Here is a 20,662-nt window from a genome sequence, read left to right as displayed (position 1 = left end):
CTTTTAGCAAGTTTTTGGAATGGTGTGTAATACGTAAGTCTGGGCATGCAGCAGTCTGTCACTACCTGGATGACTTTTTGTTTATTGGTCAGGCGGGAAGTGAACAATGCAACAAAGTTTTGGCTTGTTTCCAAGAGATGGCAGGTGAAGTTGGAGTACCATTGGCTGCAGAAAAAACGGAAGGTCTGACGACGAAGTTAGTCTTCTTAGGTATAGAGATCGATACCGCGGCAATGGTAGCTCATTTACCCTTGGCTAAGGTGCAAGAGATAAGGTCCTTTTTGCAGGACATTATTGGCGAACGGAAGTTGCAACTTCGTCAGGTCCAGAGGCTTCTGGGGTATCTTAATTTTGCCTGCAGAGTAGTGAGGGCGGGCAGAACCTTTTGCAGACGCCTTGGTTTTGCCATGGCGGGGGCTTCCTTGCCGCATCATCACATAAGACGGACGCACAAAGTTAAAGAGGATTTGGTCATTTGGTTGAAGTTTTTGGATGAGTTTAATGGCGTGTCTGTCAATTTTGTGGATGAAGACACGGTGTGGCAGGTCCAGATTTTCTCGGATGCTTCGGGAGCCCAAGGATTCGGGTTATTTTGGGAAGGGAGCTGGTGCGCGGAGCTTTGGCCGGCTCATTGGTTAGAACAGGGCCGTAGCATCGCCTTCCTGGAATTTTTCCCGCTTTTGGTCGCATGGCAGGTGTGGGGAGAAGAGTTCAAGGACCGCTGTGTACTGTTCCATATAGATAACATGGCGGTGGTAAGTCTGGTCAATGGGCAACTAGCGAGAGATGTGAGGGTTCTACACTTGTTAAGGGCATTCATGTTGCGAATCCTTAAGTTGAATATTGTTTTCAAGGCTAAACATATTCCTGGGGTGAACAACTCAATTGCCGACGCTCTGTCTCGTTGCAATTGGCAGAAGTTCCGGGAGTTGGTGCCAAGAGCAGACAGACACAAGACGGTGATACCTTCGACCATTTGGGACCTGGGGGAGTGAGGATTGCGGAGCTGGTGGAGCATTCTATAGCTAAGTCCACGAGAAGGAGTTACCAGCAAGCGTGGTCTGATTTTTTACTTTATGCTTCGGATCTTGAGCGGGATGGTACAGCAGTTGAGAGTGAACAGTTCATGTTAGATTTTGTATTATATTTGATAGACAAAGGTTTGTCTCATACAACGATTTCAGGCAAACTTGCTGGTATTTCATTTTACAGCCAGTTATTGTTAGGAAAGAAAGTACAGATAGGGTTCATTTTGAGGAGGATGTTGAAAGGGTTTGGGAAAAGCAAAGTGCATGCTAAACCTTTGAGGGGCCCTATTACATTTGACCTGCTACAACGGATGTTAGGAGTTCTGCCTAGTTGTTGTTACAATGACTGGGAATTAGTATGGTTCAGGTTGTGTATGGTTTGGCTTTTCTTTGGAGCGTCCGCATTTCGGAAGTACTTGGGTTACGGAACCAAGATGGGATCCAGACGTCGGATATCCACATATTGGAGGGGAAAATGTTACAGATCAGGCTGAGACCGTCAAAGACAGACCAAACAGGAATTGGGACTTGGGTAAAATTGGGAAAGAGTGGGGTGGGGGATTGTTGCCCCTTTGAAGAGTGGGGGTCATATTTACAGTCAAATGTTTTCCGTTCTGGAACTATTTTTTGTCATAAAAGGGGGGACCAGTTGACTTGTTTTCAGTTTTAGTCAGTATTGAGGAAAACTCTTTCATTGGTGGGGGAAAATCCAAAATGCTTCGGAACACATTCATTTAGAATAGGCGCGGCTACGGAAGCCGCTAGATTGGGTTGGGGGAAGGAAGAGTTACAACGCATAGGACGTTGGAAATCTAACTGTTGTTTTAGATATGTGAGATTGTAAATACATTGATGTACGTGTGGATGGTAGTAATGCTGGTTTTTTGTATCACAGGTCGAGTTTTGGATTTCCCTCGAAAAAAGAGGACGTGGATTGTGGGACATTCCATAGTTAAATGGTCAGCAATTTTTGCCGAACAGCAAATCTGTGGAAAGGGCTTGGGTTTGTATGGAAAAGAACATGAAGTGTTGTGGAAAGGAGTGGGGGGAATGAAATGGAAGGACTTATTTCCCTTGCTGTCTAAATTGGCTGCGGCTTGGGGAATTCCAGATTTACTAATAATACATCTTGGTGAAAAAGATTTGGTGGAATTATCAGGGCTATCTCTGATAAAGCAATTGAAACTGGATCTGGCGGTGATTAAATCTAATTGGGTGGGAACAAGGGTGGTTTGGACTGAATTTGTATACAGACATCAATGGAGAGGTGCCAGAGTACATGCGGCTGTTGAAAAAGCTCGCCGCAAGTTGAACAGAGCTTTAAAAAAAATTTGCACAGCTATGGGCATAACTGTTCTGGCGCATGAGCATTTTTCCAGCGAAATGCTTCATTTATTCCGAAGTGATGGTGTGCATCTGTCACAGATGGGGCAAGCGTATTACCTTATGGAACTTCGAGATGCATTGGCCAACTTGTGGTGTGTGGATTTGTGGTGTTCACAGAGGGAAGTTTAATATTACAAAAAAAAAAAATGCATCTACAACAGAATTTTGCTATGTCAGAACTTGGGTAGGGCAGGAAAACTCTGGGGGGTTTCCTGTATGGCGTGTTCTTAGGGGATAGGATAATCTAGAGCGGATTCATCCTTTCTCTATGGGGGGGGGTTGGGAGGGTAGGTGGGAAGGAAAAGGAAAAGGAAAAGTTGGAAATAATATTGGTTTGGTATTAAACAAGTTATGGATTGTTGGCAAATAATAAACATTGGGGAATGGTGATGTATACCAATAGGTAAAAAGGTTTTGGAAAATTTACAAGGTGTTTGTTTAATAAAGGTAATGTTGCGGAGTCTGTCCTTGGCTGTCCTAATAATAAAAGTGACCTTTTATGCTAAGTTAACAGAGTCGTGTGGAGTGTCCTTATTTGCGCGAAGGAGCTCTTTGCCTGATGCTGCTGCCATGTGCAGTTCTACAGGGCAATACTGTGGCCCAATAGGAGTAGAGGAGAAAGGCCAAAGGCGCCCAAGTAGAGCTAACGCATTTCCTGCTGCTACATGAGCGGAAAAGGAAACTGGTCCAATTTGTCTGTGGGCCCAGGAAAAGAGGATTAATAGGACAAAAATATTAAAATTAGAAAGTGATTGGTTTATTGTCAATGTTAGACAATCTCAATCTTTACAAGATTTTGTGGTGCAAATAAAAGGTCAATAAGTGATTTGTCTGTTCTGTAATTCTAAAGAACAGTCACTATCATGAGCAGTCTCCTAGACGTTTAGGATGGCTGCCTTTATCTAATGTGAGGACTGCAGTTGCTTCTTTGTAATTCCTGAGTGGACCCTGCAGAGCATTTACAATGGATGCCTATAACACGTGCAAGCTCTGGGCCACTCCTCTGTCACTTCTGCATGGGCTCCATAGGACTTCTATCCAGCAGTCTGTATCCAGTGCAGGCCCATGGATCACACGCATCACACCCCTGGCAAAACGTACAGATCCTTTATTGTTTTCACCTGTAAACCGTACTACCTGTGGGTCGCTCCACTCTCACTTCTGCGTAGCACCAAGTGGACATATATGGCTACGTTTCTCCTGTGCATGCATGTGAAGATGTGTGTACATTTTAAAGTCATGGTATGTTACATGGCTGCATGACTTTTATTACACTTTACCCAAAGTGCAAAAGGGAGAACGGCTGCACTTTTTGGAAACAACATGGAGGAGAACGCCCTAAAAATGACTATTCGTTTTCTTAATTATTTAATTGCGCTCATTAAAGTGTTCGGCCTCTCCTAAAATTGAACTGTTTGCCAAGCCAAGGGAGCTAACAGTGAAAGGGAAAGAGGGAGATACTATTTTATGTTAATGTTACTTCCTGTTCTGCTGACTTGAAAAACAGACCGGTTTTAGGAGAGACTCAACACATCAAAGGTTGCAATTAAATAACTGGATAAAAACAAAGACGTCACGGAGACACCAGAGTTTCCCAGTGGTATGTTTTCAGGCAGATATCTTCAGTCACTGTGTTTGATCTTCAGTCTGTGAAAATATTTCAGACAGAAAAACACACCTTTGAATCTTATGTTTACATGTGTGTATAGTGTTAGTTTTATTTATGGTGCAATACGCGTATTTATTGAACTATCAGTCCTGCCAAGCGTCACGCAACAGGTGTGACACTCACGCATTTCAGTGCGGTGATCCGCATCACCGCACTGAAATGCAATAGCCTGGTGTGTATGGAGAACAGGGAGGAGGCTGGGGAGGTTGAGGAGGTGGAGTGGGCTCAACCTGCAAGTAGTGTGATTAAACCCACGATCAACGCTAAGACCGATATTTCACCTAAAGTGAAGGTGGGGCGCTATACACTCCGGAACAGAGCCTTGGCTAGCTCCCCTGCCCAGCTTGAGTCAATAATGGGAGCACCACAGGTGGTGGTAGTGAAAGCAGGTACTAGCCATACACGGCAGAATAAAGACATACAGAAGAACTCTCGAGACCCAAAAGACCCAGAAGACTCTCCAGGGGGAAGGAAGAGGAAGAACAAAAGGCAGAAAAAGATTGGTCTTACAACCAATTCAAAAATCACTCCATCACTAAAATCCTATTATAAAATCTGCGGCACTACCTCTACCTCCTCCGCCTCAACACCCCCCCTATATAAGCAGGATATGGCTACGAAGGAGGTTTTGGACTTGACTACTTCTCTGCCCCCTACCACTGGTTCCGGTGCAGTAATGTCCGTGACTCCCCTCGCCACTCCAGATCCAAAAGAGGCCTCAGCCCATGGTGTCTCATGTAATCCTATTAACACCACCATTGGAACTACCATTGAAACTACCTGTATTACTGGTACTATTGGTATTGCGTTAGAGCCCCCGGTGGAGGTCTCTGTCTAATCCGCAGGAGGAGCACGTAGAGGTTCATCCATCAATTGAGCTCTCAAATAGTTTTTCGGCCCTCGAATTGAGAGATTTTGACATGGAAAATCTGCCCGGTGCGCCTGGTAAATCTGATATCCCTATAGAGAAGGGGGCTAGGCCAAAGGTGACTATGATTCAACGCCCTGGAGTATGCCCCGAGCCTCTGAGGGACTTTGATCATTTGAGGGACTTTGAGGCCCATGTCACGTCTGAAAACTCTCCTGAGGCATCTTCTCTGCCCCAACCCACAACACATACCTCTACCCCAGGATCACTGGCTGATATTTTGCTGAGTATACGTGATGACATTGGAAAGAGATTCGACGACATAGATAGGAGATTCTCTACATCGGAAGCCAATCAGGAGGCGATTCGAGCCTCTTGTCACCTTTTGTCACAAAAAGTAGAGGCGGTCTCAAAGAGAACGGATGTGCTTGAAACCGAGGTGCCAAAAATCAAGGAAAGTATAAAATCCTCCTTCATTACGGTTAAGAAGTTGACTCAGCAAAATCAAGACCTATATGATGAAATAGAGAGATTGGAGAACCACTCTAGAAAAAATAACCTAAAATTATTGAATGTTCCAGAGGATATGGAGGGGAGCGATATAAAGAGTTTTGTGGTATCCCTCCTCAGGACATTAATTTCACCTGCTGAGGAAGAGCTGGATCTAAAAATCGATATACAAATTATTAACATTAAGGAATCAACAACCAAATTCTTCCTAGATAATGTAGGGTCTACTACCCCTGATGTGGTATGGGAGGCTTTTAAGGCCTATATTCGAGGGGAATTTCATAGCTTCATTTCTTTTAAAAACAAGAAGAATAGGCTAGAGTTCCATAAAATGGAATTAGAGATATCCAGATTAGAGAACGTAAGGCTCCAATGTCAACCTGAGATCCTCCCTTCTATCCTAAAAGACCTAGAATGAATTCGCTCAGATTATAGAGCCAAGTTGGAGGAAAAAGTGACAGCCAAATGGAATGTTCACAGAATGGAGCATTATGAATATGGGGAGAGAGCAAGCGCCACACTAGCCTGGAAGCAAAAAGCCGACAGGGTTAAAAATAACATTAATAAATTAATAATAGATGAAGTAGGCACAACATCATGCAAACATGAAGATATGCAGCGATGCCTGGTTAATCTGTTTTCGGAGCTATATAAAGAGGAGGTAGTTCCTGACATTGATAGCATTCAAACATGGCTTCATAATAAAGATCTGCCGAGATTGACCAATGACAGTCAAGAAGTACTTGAAAGACCTATAACAGAGGAAGAGATTAAACAGCATATTGCCAAGATTAAAAACAACAAGGCAGCGGGGACGGATGCACTTCCAGGGGAAGTTTATAAAACCCTTGATGATGTTATTATATCTAGACTCCTTGAGTTATTTAATTATATCTACATAGAGGGGGGAAGGTACCCCCATCCTGGAAGGAAGCAACAATTGTTCTTATACTGAAACCCGGTAAGAGCCCACTGAAGGCAGACTCCTATAGGCCAATCTCCCTGCTAAACGCAGACTATAAGATCTTTACTAGTGTTTTGGCAGGGAGATTGGTCAAGGTGATACCACAGGTGATAGGGGATGAGCAGAAGGGGTTTATTCCAAGTAGGTTTATACAGGAACAGATATTACAACTGATTGGCTGTATAGATCTTGCAGTAGTAAGGGCAGAACCTCTTGCAGTGGCAGCGTATGACGCCGCTAAAGCGTTCGACCGCGTTAGCTGGATTTTCCTCTGGGAAACCCTCAGGGTTATGGGATTTGGTCCTCTGCTTATACGTTCATTAGTAAAATGCTATGACGGCGCATCTGCTACTATCCTCCTAAACGGAAAATTAACTCCTAGGTTCGAAATAAGGTGAGGCACCCGACAGGGGTGCCCCATCTCACCCTTATTATTTAACATCTACATAGAGCCATTGGCACAAATGCTCAGGTTAGATCCCCAAATAACACCTTTTCGGATTCAAGACCTAAATATCAAATTTGCTCTTTATGCGGACGATCTGCTAGTCTATACTAGTAACCCTATTGAGGTCTTCCCAAAGGCTGAGCACTCTTTAAGTGAGTTCGGAAGATTTTCTGGTTACTCAGTGAACACTCTTAAGACCGAGATAATGTGCTGGGGAGTTGAAGGCTGGGAAAGTCAAGGGAGACCTGGATTTAAATACTTGGGAATTAGTATAGAGCAAGAATTGTTGAACATCCCCTCGACTAACTTAAATAGAGTAATAAAGGAAATTGACCATCTTTTCCTTAGATGGAGAAACATCCAACTTACAATATATGGCCGAATAAGTATAGTTAAGATGGTAAAAAAAAAAAAAAAAAAAAAAAAAAAAAATATGATTCAGGAGGCAAAAAACAAATATTTTGGGGAACAAATCGACAACTCTAAAAATTCATGTAGACAACTGTATGAGGTGGTAAAATCACCGGCTGGTAAATCTCCAGACTTGGGCCCTTCCACTTCGCAGGAATTTTGTGACGCATTGGCAAACTCTTTCTTTTCGAAAGTAAATGACATCTACTCTGAGTTTTCTGTAATGAAAACCCCTACTAAACGGAAATCCACTTTCTCATGTAAACGTGCTGATTGCTCACTTGCTAAATTTGAAGAGATAAAGGAGGAACAAACAGCTGATATCATTAGGCTTATAAAAACAGGCTCAGCCTTAGACCCCTGCCCCCCAAAAAATGTTTTCCCGGTAGTTGATCTAATTAGTGAAGTCATTACACGAATCTGCAATGGGATGTTTAAATCAGGGGTTTTCTCGCATAGGTTAAAGAATACCTTATTAAAGCCACTCCTTAAAAAACCTGGTCTAGATAAAATGACGCTGAAAAATTATAGACCCATTGCTAGCTTGCCTTTCTTAGCCAAAGTGGTTGAGAAAGTAATGAATAGTCAGCTATCAGAATATATCGAACAAAATGTTCTCCTTGACGACTCCCAATTTGGGTTCCGAAAAATGCATGGGACTGAGACCGCACTCATTAAGGCCGCTGACGACATCAGGGCCATTAGAGATCAAGGGGGTACAGCGGTATTGGTCCTGTTGGATCTATCTGCGGCCTTCGACACGGTCAACCACTCCATCTTGCTTGACCGTGTCGAAGAATTGGGTATCCACTCGATGGCCAGGGCTTTGCTTGCTTCTTTTCTGACGGACAGAACGCAGGCAGTCACCCTGGGACCTTTTAAATCTGTGGAGTTGGCTTTACCATGTGGTGTTCCTCAAGGCTCATCCCTAAGTCCGACACTTTTTAACATCTATGTGTCGGACTTAGCTAGGGTTAATAAAAACTACCGGATGAGCCTTACCACATATGCCGACGATACCCAGTTGGTTCTCGCCATCCATAATGACGGAGAAGAGGTGGCAGCTCAGTTTCAAGAAGGCATGCTGGCAATCAAGGACTGGCTGGCCGGGAATTGCCTGAGACTTAACTCAGAGAAGACTGAGGTAATTATCTTCGGCAAATTATCTCCTTTGTGGTCTCCAGTCTGGTGGCCCCCATCACTCGGAGCCCTACCAACTCCCGTTCAAAAGGTTAAGAATCTAGGGATAATTTTTGATGAAAAGCTGAATTTTGCTAACCATGCCAATCAGGTGGCATCGTCAGCTTTTCATAAACTTAGACCCCTAAAAAAAATTCTGCCATTTTTGCCAGACAATGCTGGGAAGACAGTAGTGAGTTCCTTGGTACTTTCTTCCTTGGATTACTGCAATGGTTTATTTGGGAATGCTCAATCTCAGGTGGTGGCCAAATTACAACTTATCCAAAATGCAGCGGCAAGGCTACTGTCTGGCACCCCCAAATTCAAACCAATTAAGCATGTAATCAGGAACTACCACTGGTTAACTGTCATAAATCGGATCAGATTTAAAACCTTATGCCTTACCTTTAAAGCACTACATGGTCTGGGGCCAGTGTTTCTTAAACAGAAGCTTATCTTTTATCATCCGAACAGATCACTCAGATCCGAACATTTGCACCAACTGACAGTGAGGCGGACAAGGACTGTTACTTGGGGAGACAGATGTTTCACAAACACCGCGGCAAGACTTTGGAACACCCTCCCGTTGATGATTAGATCTGCCCATTCTCTGTTTCAATTTAGAAAGTTGTTGAAGACTTGGTTGTTTAACCAATGACATCTCTCTTCACTTCACCACTTTGGATTCGGTAATGTTCAGAATGAGAAAATAGGTTGAGCCACAGCGCCAAGACACCCAAGGGTATAAGCTACACTTTATAAATTTTAAAAATAAATAAATAAATGAATAATCTTACCCAAGCTAACATGCCTTTTTAGCGCCATTCCCCTTGAATTTTCCTCTAAGCTTATTGGGAAAATTCAGAGTAAGATAGGTAGTTTTATATGGGCCAATAAGAACTCCAGATTATCCTGGAAGAAGCTGAAGAGGAGACTTCTTAAGGGGGGGCTAGCACTACCTGACATCTTCTGTTATTGTCTTTCTTTTCAGTTCAAAAATATTCGCAGTCTTTTGTCCCCCCCTAACGATAATAATTGGGGGAGGATCTTGAAGGTAATGGCGACACATGAGGGGGGCGGTGATGGTTTCTTGTACAAATTTGGAGCTATAAGGTTCTTCAAGAAGGTCCGCCTAAAGGTAATTCGGGCGGCACTTAACTCATGGCAGAATCTGAAAACCAGGTGGGGTATAAAATATTATTTGGATTTCGCCCCAATCTGGGGCTCTCCGGGGCTTCCTGACTGCTTGAAGGATAGCTTGGCAGTGCCAATAGAACTCGCAGGCATAAGTACATGGTCCGAATTAATCTCAGTAGATGGGGTTTTACCTTGGGAGGTCTTGAAAGTAAGGATTGGAGACTCTTTTTCACGATTAAAATTTGTACAACTACGCTTGTGGTACATTGCAGAAAAGAACAATATTGGCGGAAATTGGGAAATAGAGTTTAAGCTCCAAAACACCATCCCCCTTAAAAAGGAAGTCGGGATATGGTACAGGAGCCTGCTAGATAGAGAAGATATTGAGCTCCCCCCTCCCCATCTGGTTTGGAGAGCATCAATTTTAGAAAATAGAGTTGCAGAGTTTTATCTTCCATCTATCTCTAACCTCTATAAGTTTGTAAAATCAGCTTCTTTGAAGAAAAACCATTTTTTTTACTATCAATAGGATTTATCATACCCCCTTATAAAGTAGCTAAGTTTGTTAGTGATCCAACCCCTAGGTGCCCTAAATGTGGCATGCTCAAGGCAGACGATCTGCACATGTTTTATGATTGTTCCCAATTAAAAGGGTATTGGCAGAATGTAGAGCTGGCACTAACAGGTATATTTGGCTACAAAGTTAAGTTAGACCCTGCATTGGTCATTTTTGGCTTAAATTCTTCACTGGAAAATTGCATATCTAAAGCACAGACTGGCCTCTTTTTAAATTTGATTCTATTGGCCCGTAGGGAACTATGTATATTATGGAAAGATCCAGCTGCTCCACTTCATGAGAAGTGGCTTCGGGCCGCTTTCGCAATGGCACGGCTTGACCGTACAGAAGGCAACGTTTGGACGCCCTTAGTGTGCTGGGGAAGGCACTAAGGTTGGTTTAAGATCGTCCAAGGATTACACCAAGCCTCGTACAAAGAAGCAGGCCTGGCGGCCCGTAGCGTATGCAGGAACATGGACCCAGGGCGCCTAGGATAAACGAGGTCTAATGTTACGATGGCAGACGCTTACGGTGGTATGAGGACAATCTAAAAAAAATAAATGCATTGTCACGCATTTTGACACCTGTGCCCGGGCTCTCTCTGCTGTTCTGAGAGAGGTGCTGCTCCGCCGAGTTCCCAAACAGTTAAAAAGACTGCAGCTCTCAGCTCTGTAGTGGCTGAGAGCGCGCTAGTCTACAATGTATCTCTCTGCACTCTGCCAGGAGCTGTGTTGACCTGGAAACAAGAATGTGGCAAATGGTGCGGCGCGGGCGCAGCGCGCGGCTACTAGACTCATCCTCACACACTGCAGGGGGGCCGGGCTGCCCTCTAAGTCGATTCTGCAGCTGTCAATCACGGTTCACGGACCGTGGCACCAGAGGGCCCGGATTAAATCCGGATGTGCCGGCGGGGAGAGTGCCGTCACGTCCGGAGGTACTAAGAAGTGCAGAAGCGGTGGGGGAATTGAGAGAGTGCACGCTGCACTGCGCACGAGACGCTGCAGTCTCTCTCATGCCATGGCCGCCCGCCACGGCCGCAGGGGCCGCATGAATCGATTACGGTGGGCTGTGGCCGCCTGCACCCCGCTAAACACAGGCTGCACCTTGACCACCTCCTGGCAGCTCAGCTGAGCCGGCAACAGTCAGCTCTGGCCACCAGGAGAACTGCGAGCGCGGCCGCGCCGGGGGGGGCGGGACCCGGCGGCGGCTGAGGAGTCACTGTGTCCGTCGGCGCGAATGGAGTGGACAGCAGAGAGGAGCTGCCTGGATTAAGACAGCCAGGCAGTGCTGCATATCGTGGCTGGGCAGCAGCAGGTCAGTCCACGTTGTGCACGCAACCCGGCTGTGGCCTGTAGTTCCTTGCATCAGTAAAATAAATTAATCCAGGATGGCACCTTCCCTGTTGCGGAGTGTTTACAGCAATTCACGTGCTACCCCCAGTGTCACTCCAGTGACCTTTCGGCAGCACGGCTTCTTTGGGCATTCTGAATGCGGGAAAATCATTGTAAATGCGCAGTGGCACTACCCGTGTGCAGTTTTTTCTATATTATCCAGCTCCAGAATGGGTCCGCTGGTGCCTCTTTAGTCGATCGGCTGGACACACTCCGAGTGTCAACAGTTAATAATACTATTGTGGCAATAATGATCCAACATAACAGGTACCGAGGAGACGGACTAGGCCCCTACAGGCGCAGGATGATTTTAATTTATTGCCAGCCCAGGCCCCCAGGAATCATTGCATCCGCCCTGCAGCACAGTTAGATTAGGACAACACTATTTGACCTGGACAAGTGCTGCTGTGAGTTCGGGTTCAGTTGGGTTAGTGAGTCTGAAAGCAGGTGCTGTCAGTGTCTTTTAAAGGCACACAGAACTGCTCTCAAATCTCTTCTCACTGCCCTGTCGTGTCATTCAGACTTTAATCTCATCTACACTACAACACCTCAGTCTGCAGCTAGGTGCAGCAGTAGGTAGAATTGTTGTGGCTCAGGACTTCTATAAGCAAGTAAAAAAATAAGGCTGCTGTAATTAAATGTATCTGTTCAAAGGTCGGAAATGTGTCAACTGGCAGTTCGCTCTGCATGTTCTATTGCAGAAGATTAATATCCCTGCAGCAAAGAACGCCACTCTACAAGGCAAATCGCAAAACTGTTTATGAGGATCTCTCTGAGTTACTTGATCTATGTTAGTGCCCTTCCATTTCTAGAACTGTGCAGCAGTTTCAAGATCTTATAGTTCCTTGTTGCTCAAATGGGTGTAACATCTGATATTTATGTGTTTTCCTCATCTTCATTACTTGATTTTGATTGGGCGAAAGTGTCACTCATTGTCATTGAAATGTCACTCATAATTACACTGACATTTGAAAAATGTCACACATAGCAATCTGAAACCTTGGCAGCTATGAACTATGCAGACCAACACTAACTGAATAACATGATTTAAATAACTGAACACAAAGCTTTGGCGTTGGGCATTAAGAAGAAGAAAAGGATTTGGTCCTAAAGTCTCCGAACTGTATAATCCTGCACTCAAATCTTGGCTTCCCCGCTTGGCCAGATAGTGTGAACCACAGTCTATCAATTAACTTCATTATTAATCATTTTCCTACACCCTCCAGTGCGAAAGCACATTGAAATAATTCAGTACACTGCCTCTGCTCTAAAAAAAAAACACTTATGTGTAGTTAGTATAAAATAATCTTACTTTACATTTAATAATAATATAAAAAAACTAAGTAGAGATCATGACAAACTGACACATTTTGGGTATTGTGGAAAAGTCGTCAGGGTTCATTTTAAAAAAAATATATTAATTTCAATAAATGTCACTCAATTCACTAATGTAACCGCATGCACTTAGTGGAGACAGTGATAAATGTTGAAAATATATTTTAAAATGTTGAAAAGTATATTTTTTCATTTTAAAGCCGTTATTATATTTGTCACGATAATTTTGTCACATTTACATCTTTTGATCTAAACACGCCGCTGTTTGCTTTAAGAAGTCACGGCGGCAGCCCCATCGATGCTTCGCTACACCTCGCCCGGCTGACCGAACGAGTCAACGCGCTGGGAAACACCCCCTTCTTACCTCCTTGGCGTGACCAAAGAACCAGTGTTTGGGGGGTCCGGGGAAACTTGCAAAACCTGCAGCCAGCTTCCTATTTTGGAGATAGAGCGTGACGACTTTCAGCAACAACCCAGCGAGACACAGCAAGGCAGCGGCCTGAAGCACCCTGCACAAGTCCAGGGACATCCCGAGGGCGTACAGTGCGGACGCCATGGGGTGGCTGTTGCAGCTTTCTCTTTCGTGCTGCTTCCTCCTGGTTTCTTCCCGTATTGCTTGTTAGTGGGTGAGAGCGCGGGCCGAAGGGAGGGCTGTGCCTGAGTCACACCTCTGTTGGCTTTTCATTCATGTAGTTCTCACGCACATTGAGACGGCAGGCTCAGACACAGCGCCATCTGCTGGAATTTTCAAAAATGGTTCGTTCCAAGACTTTATTTTAGTAACAAATACAATAACAGTAACATCGCACGTTTCTTCACCAGTAATAATAATTGTGTTCCGTTTTTCATTGGAAATTCCCCAAATCTTGTCGCACATTTTTATACAGGCTGGGTGTTCTATAAGACATGCATGGGGAGACAGAACACCCACGTGCCAATGCTTTTTTTTTTTTAGAATTAGGAGCGTACATTTTATTTTAAAACACGTCAGGTCAGGCCAGCCGGTAATTATGCCGGTTTAACCACTGCAGTCTCAAACTCCAGTTTGAGAAGAAGTGAGATTTCCTAAATGGATCACGGTTTCTTCCGTTCCCTGGTCGGACGTTCTATTTGTTCAGAAGGGCTAAACTAAAGGCGAATTATTTATGTGCAGTGTAAAATTCTAATGAAAACCTGTTTAACTATGAAAATAAGCAGGCCTTGTTTCCATTTGATCCCTTCATCACAATCTAAAGTAAGTGCCATTTTAATTCTTGTCTGAAAAAAGGCGCACCTGCAGGGCAGAATGTGATATATGAGATGGCTTATACCGGCCTGAACTCCCAGGTGCAGCATCCAATTACATGGGCTGTGTTTTCGGTACTGAAAATGCGCTGTGCTTTAAATCCTTGCTGCCTAAGGCCAGGACAGAGAATGGAACCCTACATGAGATCACAGTGGTGGGTTACCTGGCAAGAGTAAGGTTGTGTGTGTATTTTTGGGAGGTTTTAATCACCCACGCTCACCCTGGGGTGATATCAGACTCAGTAGTGCAGCGCAAAATGTTTAAAAGGGGGTGGGGAGGTTGCAGAATGTAAGGTGGGACCCCGTAGCTGCTAAGGTTTTTACACTGTTAATGTGTGACATTTTCATGGTTTCTGTGTACTTAAGGGGCAGATTCCACCACCTAATGTGTGACACTTTCACGCAAGCAAAATCAAGCAATGAAGTCCATGGAAACAAACACATAAGAGAAATTATAGCAATATAAGCAACAAAGACCCCTAAAAAAACCTTGAAACTTCTGCAAAGCCCCAGCAGACATTTTAACCCTGTGTACTAATTTATGGTGTGCCAAAACTGCCACTAGACAAAACTCGATTTTCTCCAGCAGGAGCATTAATCAGTTAACTATGACATTGTTATTGTTGCCTGAAAACTGTTGGACACACAAGTAACCCTGCAGCACGTCAGCTGCTTTTAAACAGGGGCTGCTCCTCCGTTGGAGCAGAGGAGCGTCACCCCACGTAAATTGCCCTCCAAAGCATCCGAGATGAAAAATGAAATGTTAATTTACTACCATTTTATTTTTCATCCGCTGTCCTGAATAGAGAGTCAGGACAGGGGCAGGGCCGCTGCTGAGTGATAGCAGCAGGGAGGAGGGTGGGCTGGCTATGCACTTTTCAAAGTGTGCATGTCCCTTTGGCCGGCTGTCTTGTGACGGCCAGCCAGACGTGCAATTTGAAACCTCTAAACCAGCTGTCTTAAGCCAGCTGTGTTAGGATAAGTGCAGGCCTCCACGGCATTGTAGAGCGCTGAGTGAGGCTGCTCCTTCCAATGAGGGTACTGCTCTCACAGCATGAGAGCAGTGCCGGGATTGGTTAAGGGAGTTCCAGCATCCAGTTCCTGTGGGCATCAGCGAAAGAAGAGCTCCGGAGCAGAGGACATAGTTCGGTAAGTCTTTTTAATTTTGCGCATCTGTCCGCTGCCCCCCACCAGTAGATGCCACCCTCTACTGCTTTTAAACCCATGGTATTTCTTAGCACAGCACCCCAACCCAGCTCAGCACCAAGTATAGCTGAACCAGAAGTAAAACAAGCATTTACAATGCAATGGTCTCGGCATTATTAAAGGTAGAGCTATTGGCATTGCCCCTTTTTTTTTTTTTTAAATCATAAATAAATGGTATTGTCATTTAAATTGCCAATAGCTTAATCGTTTGCATATGCGAGACCTATTGCATTAGCACCCACACACAGAGTAAGTAGTAGAGTGAGTAGTTGATAGTGAGTAGGAGAGAGTTATTAGTAAAGAGTATTAGAGAGCGAGTAGTAAAAAGGGAAAGAGTGAGTATTCTATAGTGAGAGAGTGAGGCAGGATATAAGTACCTTGTAGGCTTATATTAAACACAATCGTTTTCTCAAGCACAGTGCAAGCGCTATACAGGTGAAACCTAAAATGACAAATTTGGTAGAAACCGGATACTGTAAAATATTCAAAATATATATGTTCACAAACCGACGCACTTACTGCCCTCAACACTCTGCCCTCTGCCCTCAACACTCTGCCCTCAACACTCTGCACTCTGCCCTCTGCCCTCAACACTCTACACTCTGCCCTCTACACTCTACACTCTGCCCTCTACACTCTGCCCTCTGCCCTCTACACTCTGCACTCTGCCCTCAACACTCTACACTCTGCCCTCTACACTCTGCACTCTGCCCTCTACACTCTGCCCTCTACACTCTGCCCTCTACACTCTGCCCTCAACACTCTGCCCTCTACACTCTGCCCTCTACACTCTGCCCTCCGCCCTCTACACTCTACCCTCAACACTCTGCCCTCAACACCCTTCCTTTTGCCCTCAACACTCTGCCCTCTGCCCTCAACACTCTGCCCTCTGCCCTCAACACTCTTCACTCTGCCCTCAACACTCTGCCCTCAACACTCTACACTCTGCCCTCTGCCCTCTACACTCTGCCCTCAACACTCTGCCCTCTGCCCTCAACACTCTGCCCTCAACACTCTGCCCTCTGCCTTCAACACTCTGCCCTCAACACTCTGCCCTCTGCCCTCAACACTCTGCCCTCTGCCCTCAACACTCTGCCCTCTGCCCTTAACACTCTGCCCTCTGCCCTCAACACTCTGCCCTCTACACTCACACTCTGCCCTCCACACTCTGCCCTCTACACTCTGCCCTCTACACTCTGTCCTTTGCCCTCTACACTCTGCCCTCTGCCCTCAACACTCTGCCCTCTGCCCTCAACACTCTGCCCTCTGCCCTCTACACTCTGCCCTCTACACTCTGTCCTCTACACTCTGCCCTCTGCCCTCTACACTCTGCCCTCTACACTCTGCCCTCTGCCCTCAACACTCTGCCCTCTGCCCTCAACACTCTGCCCTCAACACTCTGCCCTCTGCCCTCAACACTCTTCCCTCTGCCCTCCACACTCTGCCCTCTACACTCTGCCCTCTGCCCTCTACTCTCTGCCCTCTACACTCTGCCCTCTACACTCTGCCCTCTGCCCTCAACACTCTGCTTTCTACACTCTGCCCTCTACACTCTGCCCTCAACACTCTGCCCTCAACACTCTGCCCACACCACATCATCAGAGCTGTGTGAATAATAACAGCTGTAAGCCCGTGTCTGAGGTGCATCATCAGAGCTGTGTGAATAATAACTGCGTCAGCCCGTGCCTGAGGTGCATCATCAGAGCTGTGTGAATAATAACTGCGTCAGCCCGTGCCTGAGGTGCATCATCAGAGCTGTGTGAATAATAACAGCTGTGAGCCCGTGCCTGAGGTGTATCATCAGAGCTGTGTGAATAATAACAGCTGTGAGCCCGTGTCTGAGGTGCATCATCAGAGCTGTGTGAATAATAACTGCGTCAGCCCGTGCCTGAGGTGCATCATCAGAGCTGTGTGAATAATAACTGCGTCAGCCCGTGCCTGAGGTGCATCATCAGAGCTGTGTGAATAATAACTGCGTCAGCCCGTGCCTGAGGTGCATCATCAGAGCTGTGTGAATAATAACAGCTGTGAGCCCGTGCCTGGGGTGTATCATCAGAGCTGTGTGAATAATAAAAGCTGTGCACCCGTGTCTGAGGTGCATCATCAGAGCTGTGTGAATAATAACTGCGTCAGGCCGTGCCTGAGGTGCATCATCAGAGCTGTGTGAATAATAACTGTGTCAGCCCCGTGCCTGAAGTGCATCATCAGAGCTGTGTGAATAACTGCAGGCAGCCCCGTGCCTGAGGTGCATCATCAGAGCTGTGTGAATAATAACTGCGTCAGCCCCGTGCCTGAGGTGCATCATCAGAGCTGTGTGAATAATAACTGCGTCAGCCCCGTGCCTGAGGTCCATCATCAGAGCTGTGTGAATAATAACAGCTGTGAGCCCGTGCATGAGATAGAGGATAGCAAAGAAGCCAGGGGCAGAAGTAGCGAGAAAGGTGTTAAGGGAGAGGCACGGGGAGGGAGAGACGGCAAGGAAGAATGAAGGGAGAAAGAGAATGAGTGGGAGGCCAAGAGGGCCTGGCGTAGAGCCCGAGCTCTCGGCACGACTCCTGCGTTGCAACGCGGGGGTCCGCCTTCGCTTGTCCCTGTTTCAAAAACTAATAGAAGCCACTCAGAAGAGCATGTGCTTCATAAAACAGTTCATTGAACACTTGCATTCAGTCATTCATTCTTTAGGCGTTCGTATACCCCGAACAGGGCCAGGCATGTATCACTAAGGCGCAATTTGCATGCCGGCTCCAGCAGGCGGAGATACGCTGTGTGTGTTGTGTGTGACGGCCGCAGCTGGCTGGGAGTTGTTTACTGCTGTGTATGTGTATGTTGGGGAGGGGGCTCGGCCTGCCCCACAGCACATGAGGCCCATACACGAGTTATTGATCGCGGATGCACTATGTGCAGCAAGGAGGGGGGTCCCTCGCTCCCACGCCAATGTTCTCCCACTGTTGCCTTTGTGCACAGCCCCCCTCTATTGACACTAGAAGCATAGTTCACTTTCCTGAGGCGGAAGCCGGGAAAGACAGCAAAGATTGTGTATTTTTTTTTAATTTTTAACTGCTTATTTGCACTGTTTCAAATTTGCTCATTGGCACTCTGTTCCCACCGCCTCCTTACCGCGCTCGAACCCTGGTCCCCTCAGACGATTAGGTGCTGCCGTGGGACGTACTGGGGGTAAGCGGACATATTGGAAGAATTTTTGGGTGCGGACTAGTTGCTTTCTAAACCCCGCCCTAGCTGCTATATAAGCCGCGCTTCCCCACTCGCGCTGGTTGACACTAGAAGCATAGTACACTTTCCTGAGGCGGAAGCCGGGAAAGACAGCAAAGATTGTGTATTTAAAAAAAAAATGTTTCTGCTTATTTGCACTGTTTCAAATTTGCTCATTGGCACTGTTCCCACTGCCTCCTTACCGCGCTCGAACCCTGGTCCCCTCAGACGATTAGGTGCTGCCGTGGGACGTACTGGGGGTAAGCGGACATATTGGAAGAATTTTTGGGTGCGGACTAGTTGCTTTCTAAACCCCGCCCTAGCTGCTATATAAGCCGCGCTTCCCCACTCGTGCTGGTTGACACTAGAAGCATAGTACACTTTCCTGAGGCGGAAGCCGGGAAAGACAGCAAAGATTGTGTATTTAAAAAAAAAATGTTTCTGCTTATTTGCACTGTTTCAAATTTGCTCATTGGCACTGTTCCCACTGCCTCCTTACCGCGCTCGAACCCTGGTCCCCGCAGACGATTAGGTGCTTCCGTGGGACGTACTGGGGATAAGCGGACATATTGGAAGAATTTTTGGGTGCGGACTAGTTGCTTTCTAAACCACGCCCACATTGGGTATGAATGACAGCAATCACTCGACCGCGCAGCGGGCGCGCCAAAGGCAAGCCCGTCTGCGCCTGTCCGCGCCAGACCGCTGCCAGGTGCCAGTCATTATGCCAGTTCTGCCCAAGGTAAGGCCCCTACCTCCGAGGCTAATGGGAAGACTTGTTATTCCAGGCAGGAGTTATTAAATCTTGTTATTCACCCGGATAGCCAGGACTCCGCTATCCAACGATGTAAAGAACAGTTTCCATCATGCCTGGAAGGTCCCATTTCTTGTCGGAATTGTAGGTTCCACAGTCTCCCCGTAAATATCAGCACTCTTCATCAAAGCGATCTAGGCGGATTACAACTGGAAAGCCTTTTTAGCCAACATTCGCTCTCTTCCCAAACACGGGACTCATATATGGGACTTTCTTTCCTCTTCGAACCCGGATCTCGGGTTTCTTACAGAAACATGGCTAAAGACCACCTCCGCTCCAGCTATTACAACAGCTCTGCCTGACGGATATCGGATCCTAAAATTATACAGACCCAGGAAAGCAGGGGGAGGCACCGCCATTGTTTACAAGGATCCCATAAAAACAACTGTGTTAGATCAACACCTGAGCATCAACTTAGAAGTGATTATATTTAGAATAGATCTCCATTCGCAACTTAGCTGGAAAGACGCACTTGTTTATCGCCCACCAGGTCCTATTGCTGACTCGATTTCACTTCTTTTAGAGCTGATTGCTCCTCATGTCATCTCCACTAATAGATTCATTCTGTTGGGAGATTTTAATATTCATAGTGAAAACCTTCTAGACCCAGAGACTTTGCACTTCCTTAGAGAAATCTCCCCTCTCGGCCTGATCAAGAAAAATAACGCACCCTCACACTGTGCAGGTCACACTTTAGACCAAGTGCTCTCCAACTCCATGGATTTAATCTACAAACAAACGCTCCCTCTAACCTGGTTGGACCATCATATGATCACTTTTGATCTAGTGGGACCCAGCGCGAACGTACCCAAGAAAAAGCCAGGTACACGTAGCTTTAGACAATAGCATAAACTCTCGCCTCGGTCCTTTTCAGAAGCATTTCATGCCCCCCCCACAGTCTTCCAACAGTTCAGTCGAGGAGCACCTCAAATCCCTTCATGATGCCATTAACCTCACTCTAGATGCCACAATACCTATAAAAAAGGCTACCACCTTGGCACGTTGCCCTCAGGCCCCCTGGTACTCACAGGAACTAAAGATAGAGAAAAGTAGATGCAAGGTACTGGAGCGTATCTGGCGCCGCTCCAAAGCACAACCAGATAGGGACAATTTTAAAGAGATGCTGGGAATATACCATAAGAACCTTAGAAACACCCGTAAAAAGAATATAGCATTGCAACTGGAGCAGGCTGATAATACCTCTAAAATGCTTTTTCAGATTCTCAACTCTCTTGTTAATCCAAAAGCCTGTAGTCCTGAGGACGAACC

The 20,662-nt window shown here is 46.0% G+C and overlaps 1 protein-coding gene across 1 annotated transcript in view; it reads right to left on the bottom strand.

The window, feature by feature from the left end:
- The window catches only part of LOC144799989 (cytochrome P450 4B1-like), a 216,099-nt gene extending 202,560 nt beyond the window's left edge, over positions 1–13,539 (bottom strand). Inside the window, exon 1 of the mRNA XM_078671646.1 lies at positions 13,247–13,539. Within this exon, the coding sequence (XP_078527772.1) occupies positions 13,247–13,438 (192 nt within the window). The 5' untranslated portion in view covers positions 13,439–13,539. The remainder of the gene's footprint in view (positions 1–13,246) is intronic.
- Between the last annotated feature and the right edge of the window lie 7,123 nt (positions 13,540–20,662).

The sequence above is a fragment of the Lissotriton helveticus genome, chromosome 1_2, assembly GCF_964261635.1.
Source record: "Lissotriton helveticus chromosome 1_2, aLisHel1.1, whole genome shotgun sequence".
NCBI classification, from domain to species: domain Eukaryota; kingdom Metazoa; phylum Chordata; class Amphibia; order Caudata; family Salamandridae; genus Lissotriton; species Lissotriton helveticus.
The sequence above is the reverse complement of the archived record's forward strand: the minus strand, read 5'-3'. Positions and strand labels throughout refer to the sequence as shown.